Consider the following 11,698-nt stretch of genomic DNA (forward strand, 5'->3'; position numbering starts at 1 on the left):
TTTGTGCTTGTGCCAGATGCCGGAATAAATGCCATGCTTCCTCAAAAGTGGACTTTCTAGTGGCCTTATGCCCGGCCTCTATTTGCAAATGCAACTTGTCTCTGCAAAATGAGCGGTGAGTTCTTGGGCCTCCAAGCTACCTGCCTCAGACCTGCAGCTGAATGGTGAAGGCAAAAGAGCGCGGCAAATGTTTGCCAATGCAAGCCAAAGCCCCCAGAAAGCAAGGGTGAAATGGGCAAAAAGAGCCGGGCAGCTCGGACAGCATCCAAAATAAATTGTCGCTTTTCTTGCCCTATCATTTGGATCTGGTTCCCCCCCTTTCTCCATGAATTCCCTGGAATAGGGGATTTGATGGGAAAAGAAAAAGCAAAGATAAGAAAAATGTGTCTTAAAAGCCCACAGGGATTGACACAACAGATGCAAGGACCTCTTTGTGTCCGTGATGCTCTTTTGTGGAATTACCCAGTTCTTACGTGAAGAGCCTTGCATACCACACTTCATGCTTCCAACGTGGTAAAATGCATAATTTGCAAGAGAGTTTTTTGAAGTTACCTAATAGAAAGCAGTGGCTCTGCTGGTTGGTTTGATAAGGATGCCGCATAATCATAAAAATAAGTGTTATTCAGCTGGCTGATTAAAACAGCTTCCTGTCTACTACAGGCACTTTCTAAAAAGTGGGATTGTGACACAAAAGGTCATAAAAGCACAATGTGGAAACCCTTCCCCAATGGAGTCATTATGGTGTATTGTGTCAGTCTAGTCCAGGGGTGGGCAAAATGTGGTCCAGTGGCCAGATGCGGCCTGCCAGGCCATTCTATCTGGCCCGCGGGGCCCCTAAAAAATTTAGAGAATTAATATTTATCTGCCCTGGGCGGCCTGTCATGCGGCCCTCGATGGCTTGGCAAAACTCAGTAAGTGGCCCTCCGCCCAAAATAATTGCCCGCCCTCGGTCTAGTCCAGCAAGAGCATCTGTTCTCAAGTGTCTAAGGGCAGTTCTGATGGGCGCAAGAGGGGGGAAGGCTCTGTAAAGGAGCAATATCTGCAGCTGGTGTAAATTAGTGTAGCTCCATTAGAGATAATAGCGCACTGCCTATTATTGCTAGGCCCAAACAGATCTGGAAGTCTTGCGAGTAGGAGAGAGGGCTTCTTTGCAAACCGCATAGGCAGGCAGAGTAGAGTTCACCTGGGCCATAAAGAGCCAAGACAAGACCCCTCCTGACTATAGCCCTGCTCTCACACTGACAGCGGACAAGGATGGTGCTGGAGGTTAAGCAATCAGATGTGTGGCAGATGGGGCGAAGAGGGTGCCAAGGGGAGTAAGCTAGGAGAGAGAATGTAGGATCCGTATTAACACAGATCTCATGGCCCCAGTACACTTTGCAACTGGTTGTCTGGGGGACCACAGCTGTATCCCTGAAGCCTGACCGAAAATTCACTGAAAGAGTCCCATAGTTCAAAATCATTTGCAGGAGGCATTAAGACTGGATTTCACCTGCCCCACCCACAGCCCAATCACCCAGGCTCTCTGTAGGTGGAGCAACCTCTTAACAAATATATCACCTGATCATTTTTCTCTCTACTGGAAATGTCAGAGTTATAAACATCCTAGGAAAAGTGCGAAAAATCCCTTGCAATCATTTAACTTCAGGCTTTGAAAACCACTTGTGCAGCTCACAAGGAGCTGAGCTAAGATTTCACTTTCCCTTGCTGAGAAGTTGTGTAAAAAGCCTCAGCCAGGAGCAATTTTGGGGGGAGCTACAATAAACCCCTGAAAAACTGGAGTTTATAACAAAGACACTGACGGACTCAGACACCGCAGCTGAGTGTAACTACCCGAATCTACGTAATTATTATTCTAAGAGTTAAGTATGAATGGCGTTGATAAAAGGAGGCTTTCAAGAAACAGTTCATTTCCCCCCAAATATACAGGGACTACATGTGAGGTGTTTTGTTTTGTTTCTTTTTACATAAATATTCATTATTATTGTCCCTTAAATATAACATTAGAAGAGCAGGAGGGTAGCTGGGATGAAATGCAGTGCATGCAGAATACCCACCAAAATAAGTTCTCACAGTCTAGACTATCACCTGATGCTGGTTAAAAATACCGTCCCTTTAAACTCAGATGAATCCTCCCCTTTAAAGGGAGAAAAATCTATCGTAAATATACATGATATCATAACGAAACAACACCTGGAAATAGTTCTAATTGAAGAGCGAACACGTCTTCCACTGGATGTTACTCTATTGTTTAACTCTGCAGAAAGGACAAATGAGAAGGGAAAAAAAGTTCAATTCACCCAGCCTGAGAGCAAAACTGTCATGGCAATATTGGCAGGTTGGACCCTGATTCTTTAAATAGTACATTGCCTTGGTTAAAGAAAGGTCATCCTTTTATTACATAATAGAGGTTATAAATAAATGTAAAGTGTGCATGCAGTCAACTGCATATTATACAAGCAATATCTATGTTAATAAGTGTTTTCTTTGGCAGGCCAGAATCCAGCTGGACATGCAATATTTACATATCAAAATCCTTGTTGTGTTCAAGTCATATTGGATGCACGTGAAAATATATATGTATGTATATTTACTGTACACACACACGCACATACACGCACACATATATATGTATAAGGGTATATATACACTCCTGCATATATACTGTATACATATATACACATAGGTATATGTTATAAGTGGATTTCATCTTTTTCTGATTCTGGTGATTCGGGCCTCGACACACTAAAAATATCCTGACAGGGTATTTGCGGAGGGAGCTCGGGTGATAAATGGAACTTGGGGGAAGAGCTTCGGGACACGCTCTTTTCGGACAGTATTTTTAAAATCTCTGCCACCTGTTTCTCAAGGGCAGCCATCCTGCTGCTTAGCAGCTGGATATCTTCTTTGAGTTCGTGTTTGACTTCCTGGAGTGTGGTTTGTAAGGCCTGCTCAGGAATGGGGTAAAAGGGGTGTTTTGCATCAGCTTGAATAGGGCTGTGTTCCAGAGGGCTGCGAGTTTCACCAGCTTTATCCAAACGAAGGTCACTTTTTGTGATTCCACTGTCACAAGAGTCTGTTTTCCTCAAGGGGTTTTTCGTCACCCCGTTCTCTGAGTCATTGCTTTTGGGGTCCTCGGACAATAACCCCATCGACTCAGCCTTTGTGACATTATTCCAGTCTTCCTTTTTCTCCTCGTGGGTTCCCATATTGTTCTTTAGTCGGAGCCACCCTTTCCCGTTCCCATTTTTCATCCTCATGGGACTGTTCACTTTGAGACATTTTTGGTCACTGTTGCCATTTGGCTTGAGCTCCATTGCATCCCGGTTGTTCTGCTTAACCGCCTCACTGGTTTTCACGTACGTCAGGGATGTCTGGATGGGTGTGATCTGAGACACCGTGACCACGCTGGTGCCGGTGATGGCAGCCCCATTCTGCATGGCACGGCTCTCCACCTGGAGCTGGTTCCTCTCTGCATCCATGTGCGTTGAGCCTTGGTTCCGCATTTCCTTCTGCTGCTTGAACTTCTGGAAGAGCTTTCTCACAGGGTGGTCCACAGGGATGCTCAGTGTCACTTCGTTCTTCTGACGTAGGCGCTCCTCTTCTTCCTTCTTGACGTCACTGATTTTCCGGAAGATAATCTGTGGGGGATAAATCCAAACAGGGTGAGAATCCCATGGATTTTTCATACAAATATAGAGATAATTTAACTAGAAATGGCCCCGTTCAGAAATAAAGCCCCACCATCTTCCCTCCCTCCTGATGTCCATCAATGAATTCAAATGCAGTCAATCAAGACCATAATAGTGTTTGGAGAAGAAAGTGAACAAAACCCTCAAATGATTACAGCACTCTGAGACAGATATGCGCATTACTTATGACACATCAATACTTGCACACTTCCTACCTTTTGTGGACCTCAAAAAGAAACAACAGTTCAAAGGAGACTAAAATACTGTATCATTAATCCAGCATTCATCTCATTTTTCACAGATTTGCAAATCCAAATCTTATAAACTGCGTTACTGGTATTTATTAATAGCTTTGAATCAGCTCCTAGGAGCTTCAGTAAGGGCCCCACTGCACAATCATATAGCAAGAGCAAAATTTGCCAAAAAGCTTATGGTTTAATACAGCAACCTCTCCAAACTTAAGCGTCATACAAGAATGAGAGTAACAGAGAGGGGAACGTGTGATTAAAGAGACTTACAATCAATTATGGACAATACCAAATCATTCAAAACTGTGAAGTCCTTCTGAGTATCCCATTACTGTGTGTCCCAATATCGTATCAAGAGGGTTTTAGGGTTTTTTTAAAGCAATGTGATCTAAAGCTCAAGCTCAGGAACTGGTTTGGCAATAAACACATGACATCATTCCCTGCCCAACTAGTCTGCATTGGTGGTTTTATGAGAAAACAGGATTTGTACAGACAGAGTTAAACAGAAGGTTCACTAGAACTAGCATTTGGATACACAGATAATGGGCAAGCCTGGAGAAACTGGGAGGTAGATGAAGGCAGCTGGAAGCAAAAAATCAGGGATATCATGAAACAATGAGGGTCAAGGAAATGGGACACTAGAAAGAGGCTTAGTCACAGGAGTCTTGGACAGAGACACAACTGGGATGTATCTAGTAGGGCTGTGAGAAGCTTTGGGTGGCGATTCCATTCGGAGGAGATTTGGCCCGATTCAGCCGAATCTCCAGATCTGAATCGAATCAGGGGACCAGTTAAAAGTTTATTAAAAGGTCCAAATCAATTCAAAGCTCTCTGAATCAGGGAGCTGCAGCCAAGTCTGAGCTGGTAAGTACTAGGGGAGGGGGAGAGTACCAAGTTGGGGGAGGGGACCACGGAGGGACCCCTGCAGCCCCCCACAACCTCCACCCGCTCGCCCAGTCCCTCCCATGGCTGCCCCCACCTGCCCCAGCTCGGCACTTTACAAAAGAGCCCCAGTGCTCACCAGGTGCTGCTGGGTGGGGGGTGATCCCTGCTGCCCCCCTCTGTGTAGGGGGCTCTGCATGAGCCTCCCAACCCCCTCCCCTGCTCCCCCAGCCCCCTCCTGGGTACCCTACCTGGGCCAGCTCTGGCTCTTTAAGAATAAAAACCCCAAGAAAAGCTCCGGGACTCACTGCTCCTGTGGCAGATTCGTGGACTCGGGGGGCCCATGCAGAGCCCCCCATGTGGCATGGGGCAGCGGGGGGCAGTGGGGATCACCCCCACTGGCAGGAGCAGCAAGTCTGGGGGTTTTTTTGCTTTTTTTTTTTTTTTTCTTAAAAGGGCTGGAGCTGGCACCCATGTGGGGGCTGGGAGTGAGAGGCAGGTTCAGGGGGGCTCGTGCAGAGACTCCCATGCAGCGTGGGGCAGTGGGGGGCAGCAGGAATCATGCCCCCCGCCTGCCTGGCAGCACCTGGTGAGCCGGGTTGTTTTTTTTTTTAACAAAACAAAACAGGAGCTGGGGCGGGGGTGGGCAGCCACTGCCGGGCTGGGAGTGGGGTGGGGGATGGGCCTGGCCTGGCTGATTCAGAGATTTGGAGATTCAGCAGCAGCCGAATCTCCGAATCAGATTTGGCCGAATGGAATTGGGACAGTGATTTGAATCACCGAATCGAATCACTGTCCCCCTAATCGGTCGAATCCAAAGCGAATACTAGCCGCTTCGCAAAGGCCTAGTATCTAGATAGATCAAGCTGCAAACTTGCAGAATGGTAGGTAGTATAGGATGGTATAGATAAACATGTACTGCCTTTGTAAGATGATTGAGGAGCAGCAGCTCTCACAGGCAGTGAACCGAACAAATGCCAGCGAGGCTACAACCCAGGGCCAAAGGGAACACTTAACAGGGTGCTGGGTTTTAGTATTTCAACCTTCATGGCAAGATGCCACAAAAAAACCCTTTATGTTTCATAGTTTCATATTAAGATTCTTCATTTGAAGGTTGCTGCTCTGCTCTGCAGAAGTCACATTTTCATTAGTTCCGGGTTCTTCAGTTTCTTGAATGAGCCAGGACATGAAAACATCCTTACACTATCACCCAGCGTATTAATGATGGAAGCAGAAAATGCTGCAATGAGATGATTTGGCTCCAGATCCATTTTAAAATGAGGGAACATACAGTAGACCTGCTACTTCACAAAATAAAACTCAGTCCCTTTTTTGCAGCTCCATTAAAACACGATCTGATTCTCAGTTGCATTAATAAGGAGAATAAGAAGCAAACACCTTTTTTTTTTCCCTTTGGAAAATACGAATACAAGATTGTATAATTTGTTACTGGGGATGATCAGATACACGCGGGACTTCAAGTAGCCATACTTATATATTATAAAATGCATATTTCCCAGATCTATTTGTTTATGCAAACATCTATTTCTTTTCAAGCCTCACATAAAATAGAGGCTTAGAAGATAGAAAGCCAAATGTACCGGCTTCAGTAGAGTTACACAAGGGATGAATTTAACTTACGGAGTTAATCTGAAATCAACTCAGACATCAAAGCTGCCTTACCTTTGTTACAAACCTTTCAAATACAGTGAATATAGTCTTGTGGGCTGCTAGTGGATACAGCTGCTTGCAATAATTTGGAAAGCTAACATGTTTATTAGAAGGCCAGTGAAAAAGGCATGGAAACATGGAAGATGCTTTCATCTGGCTCCCCTGACCTAGATACCGCTTTGTATATCTACATTTAGCAGCTATACCCTTCATTAGAGTCTGCCCTCATGTCGCTGCTCTACCTCTATCATGAGAGCCACAGGGGACAGCAAATAAGTTTAATAGAATCTGCCCTCAGTTTAAAGAGGGAAGTAATTACCTTTAATTGAAGCCACAGTCTCTAAATGAAGATCTAGAGGTTGTTTCTTTTCCAAAGTGGGGTCCCTCTACCAAGCTGAGCGCACAGACATTTTCCTGCCCACAGAGCAATGAAAACACATGGTTGTGCAGCAAGGAACGGGGGCTGCTGAGCAAAGTATTCAACAGGTGCCTCCCAGTGAGCCTAGAGGGTTGTGTAGAGTGGAGACGGTGTCTTGGGCAGAGGCACTCTTTCTTGGGACTTGCTCATGGGCACTGGGGATGAGCAATCCGCTCTGTCCATTATCCTCCCAGGCGTGTTGCCTCCGCTGTGTGGTGCTGTGGCGGGATGACCTCATTTGGTTTGTCCTGCTAACCTTTCAAGCAATTTGCTCCATAGGAATGAACAATCCCTGAGTATTATGGGCAGAGCTGCTATACAAAAGACTTTTCTGCGCTCCCTTCCTGTGTTATATATTACTGGATATGGGTTCTTCAAGCTACTACCACATAGGGACAACTTCGACTTGTGGAAACAGGCTTTTAGGACTCCTTCCACTCGAACGGCAAGTGATGGACATCAGTCAGCTAGAGAATTAGATGAGCAGGGCTGAAACAGATGTTGCTTGTGCTCTGGTTGTGTTACAATAATAATTTTTATGGCAGCACAAATGCCAAGTAAATAGACGTGCCTGCTCTGTTGTGCCAGAACAGTGGTGCAACAAAAGGTACTAATAGATTGTGCCTCTTTATTGCGGCCAATGTCTCTTTGCTCTGTCATGGGAGAGCGTGGGCAGCCTGGAGCTCCCTGCACTCTTCTGTCATTGTAGGCAGGCGCTCTGGGGGCTTGAGAGGCCCAATCCCAAGCACTGTGCATATGATTGGGCCCCTCAAGCCCCCAGAGCACATGCCTGGTTTTCCCTGATTACAGTGATGTGGCCCAAGGCACCCTGTGCCTCAATACCAGGACCTGCATGACCCTGGGCCTCTCTGGGGGTCTATGCTGGCCCGTGTCTCATTCAGAGGCATGGGTCAATGTGGGTCCACCTGTAGAGATGTGGAGCACTAAGGATTCCCCTACTCCTGCTCCTGTCTGCATCAGCCTGTGCTGGGATCCCCATTGACGTCTGCCTCTACATGAAGTGAGGGACAGTGTGGGTCCTGGCAAGGAGATGCAGGGTGGTGTGGGAGTCCAGGAATACCCACTGCCCCATGCCTCCTTGCCAGGACCTGTGGCTGGCATGGGACTCAGTGCAGGTCTCCCAGCAGGGGACGTGCACTGAGTTTTAAGTTGGGAATTAAAACTCGTTTTAAGTTGGGAGAGCTCGTTCGCCTTTATCCACCATTTTGAGAGGCTACGTGCAGACGTTTCCAAATGCAAGCGGGGGGGAACAGAGGCAAACCCCAAAGGAGCACAGCTGAAAGAAACCAAATTAATCTCTATGTACAGCACTTCTCAAGGGGTAAAGAAACATCCTCTTTCCTTGTGGCTGGTGCTAAACTTGCTAATGCGACGGGAATTCGGTGTCAGGATTCATTTCCTTTAGGTAAGGGACTGTGAAAGCAAGCTCCGTGACACAGTGCTGTGTCATGGGATGTGGCTGCTGCTTTCATTTCCTTTGATGTATTTATTTTTGAAGAGTTATTTATGGGGATGGATGAGGGGAGAGGTTGACCATTGTGTACGTGAAGGCTAAGTAAAGGTTAACTGACTGCCAGCCGGGGGAACTGAAGAGGTTTGTTTATCCACAAAGCAGGAACGGTGCAGCTAGCAGGAACTGGAGATTCTCCAGGCTTATCCTAACCCTGATCTCTCTTCTATCCTCTCCTGTAATGAAAGGTAATTCAGTCTGAATGTTAACCCAACTCAGTGCTGGGCCGTTTCCAAAGACAGACTCTACCAGCTGTGACAAACTATGAGCAATGTTTACTTTAGACACACAACCGCTCCCATCAGGTACAATGCAATGCTACCAAATCTAAGCCAAAATTGAAGTAACAGGCAGGCGACGAGGGATGGGGAAATTAGCTCAGAGCTAAGACACGGAGATGCAATCCCCACTCTGTCCATTGTCCAAATACTCTGCCCTATGGTAGGACGTCTATTAGTATTCAATAAAGCTGAGGCCTTTGCTGTCACTGAAACGTGGCCCTTGCCTCTTGCCTTGTTTGGACATGCCCGCAGCAAGCAGCTATTTCTTCTTTCATTCCATTGGCCTGAGCACGAACACTATGAAAATTATCCCCAGAGCTAATGTGACCTATTTTTGAAAAATATAAGGGAGTTCAAGAGAGAAAAATATGCATTGATTGAAGAATAAGGGGGATGAATAGAAAGACTGATTACAGTAACTTAAAAAAAAAAAAAAGAATATATTTAGCCCAAGTGGTCATTGCCCATCCCTGCAATCTATGGCTGAGCCTTGAAGTAAGAAATGCATGGACATAGGGAAGTGGGTAACATAATGGCCACTCAGTTGTTATGGAGATGACTGCACTATAAGTGCTCAGCAAAATAGATAAATAGATATAATGGGCCCTACGGCTGAGATGATGCAAAAAGACTAGTGAGTTTGGCTGCTTTCAATTGTGATGCATTCAAGGTGCCTGCTTTCCAGAAAGGGCTGAGAATGCATATCTCAGGGCAGGGTGCTGCTCATAAAGTGGAGATTTAAACTAGGTAAACTTGTCTACTGAGCTATAAAAAGGGACCCTGCTCACAGTGCATTTGCTTAAATCAAGTCTGAATTAATGCCAAATATTCCCACTGGTTATTCATTCGCTCAGAGGCATGTGGCCCTCTCCATACTTCCCAAGGCAAAGGGAGCACATGGTTGTTACACGATGAGCAAATCACCAGGCACTTCTGGAAATCATGTTCTAGAGAGAAGCAGGTCTAGCCAGGCTGGTCTCCTGGTCTCCCTAAAAGTGATTAGGGGCCTGGGGAGCAAAACTAATGAGGAGAGGCTGAAAGAACTAGGGGAGGGGATTTGATAAGAATCTTCAAATTTTTGATCACCTGAGAGGTGATTACAGAGAGGATGGTGATGGGCTTTACTCTGTGATGGTAGGGGGCAGGACTAGGAGAAACTGCTTCAAGGTACAGCAGAGGAAATTCAGGTTGGAGATCAGGAGGAAATTTCTGACTATGAGGCCGGTCAGGCACTGCAACGGGCTGCCACGAGAAACGGCAGAATCTCCATCCCTGGAAGTTTTCAAGAACAGGTTAGACAGACACTTTGCTGGAGTGGTTTAACTAGGGATGATCCTGCTGTGAGCAGTGGGCTGGACTAGATGATCTTGTGAGGTCCCTTCCAGTCCTGTTTTGTTATTTATGGCATTTGTTCATCAGCGAGTCATGGTGGATGTTGGAGTTATTTTACCGGAGTGATGGTGCATTTTCTCTTCTGGCTGTAAAGACCCACGTTAGATTTGCAGGTCACGCCACAGTGCTCACAGTTGTACATGGCATTAGGGGCTACTGTACGGACAGGCTGTTTCCTCCAGTCATGTTTCTGTTGTAATTTGAGTGACCATTTCTTGCTGGACTCCATGATGGAAAAGGGAGCGCCACTTTGTCCCGTCTCCTGCTAAGGCCTCCCAAAGGTTTGGGTTGATTCCAAAAGTCTTAACACCCTACTTGCTAACATCTCTGAAGCACAATTTTGGGTGCCCTGCTCTTCTCTCCCCATCTGCAATTTGCCAAATTGCAGCCAAAACTACTTTGTTATGATCCTGTAACATTTACAGAGCCTCCCATTACCAGTTCACCTGAAGCACTTCCAGTCATTGATGTTTTTGTATGCATCTTTATGGCACCCCTTATGGATGGGAGGCATCTGAAGCAAAGTAGAGAAGCAACCTAGAAGCAAAAAAACATACTTTGATACTTAAATGGGACGATGGTACAATTTAGATACTAGAGTCCAAAGCTGGGATGCTGAAAACCTCCTCAAGTGCTACATAACCCTGTTTAAATTCTGCAAGGGCTGCAGCTCCTGCATGCAAAGATCCCTGGGGACTGCAACTTCCATTTTTCCTGTGTTCCCAGAAGCATCTTTCCCCACCCACAGATCTGAGTACCTCATGCCCAAAGCCAACCCATAAATAGGTGTTCCTCTGCCTAACTCCCCTGAGGCACGTGGATCTGGGAGGTGTTTTCTCAGCATGTCAACAAAACCGGACAGGATGTGGCTCCTCACAAAATACAGGAGCAGCTCTCCCCTTATCCCCAACTCCCTTCCTCCTACTTTGTGTAATAAAGCAGTGGTTAAAGCACTTGCCTAGGATGTAAAGGACATATATTCAATACCCACGTTGGCATGCGGGGAATGAAATCCTCTTCTCTGTCTCCAAGGAAAGTGCCCTTAACATCACGGTTGAGACTAATGTCAAGGAGTAGTCATAGATTTCATAGACATTAGGGCTGGAAGGGACCTTGGGAGATCAAGTCCAGTCCCCTGCCCCAGGGGCAGGAAGTCAGCTGGGGTCATAGGACCCCAGCAAGATAAGCATCCAATTTTCTCTTGAAGGCCTTCAATGTAGGTGCTTGAACCACCTCCGATGGCAGGCTATTCCAGAACTTGGGGGCTCGGACAGTAAAGAAATTCTTCCTTATGTCCAGCCTGAAATGGTCTTGCAGTAGTTTATAACTGTTTGACCTCGTCATCCCTTGGGGCGCTCTGGTGAACAAATGTTCCCCTAGATACTGGTGGTCACCCCGATAAACTTAGAGGTGGCCATCAGATCACCCCTGAGCCTGCGCTTTTCCAGGCTAAAGAGCCCCATGGCTCTCAGGCTGTCGTCGTAAGGTCTGTTTTCCTGCCCTCTGATCATGCGCGTGACTCTCCTCTGCACCCTCTCAAGCTTCTCCACATGCTTTTTGAATTGTGGAGCCCAAAACTGGAC

General features: G+C 46.4%; 1 protein-coding gene across 1 annotated transcript in view; it reads right to left on the bottom strand.

Annotated features, from left to right (window-relative positions):
- Positions 1 to 887: 887 nt before the first annotated feature.
- Positions 888 to 11,698, bottom strand: part of KCNH5 (potassium voltage-gated channel subfamily H member 5) — a 287,028-nt gene continuing 276,217 nt past the window's right edge. Inside the window, exon 11 of the mRNA XM_019519890.1 lies at positions 888 to 3,641. Within this exon, the coding sequence (XP_019375435.1) occupies positions 2,694 to 3,641 (948 nt within the window). The 3' untranslated portion in view covers positions 888 to 2,693. The remainder of the gene's footprint in view (positions 3,642 to 11,698) is intronic.

This window comes from Gavialis gangeticus, unplaced genomic scaffold (genome assembly GCF_001723915.1).
Source record: "Gavialis gangeticus isolate Ggan-Ray unplaced genomic scaffold, GavGan_comp1, whole genome shotgun sequence".
Taxonomy (NCBI): Eukaryota; Metazoa; Chordata; order Crocodylia; family Gavialidae; genus Gavialis; species Gavialis gangeticus.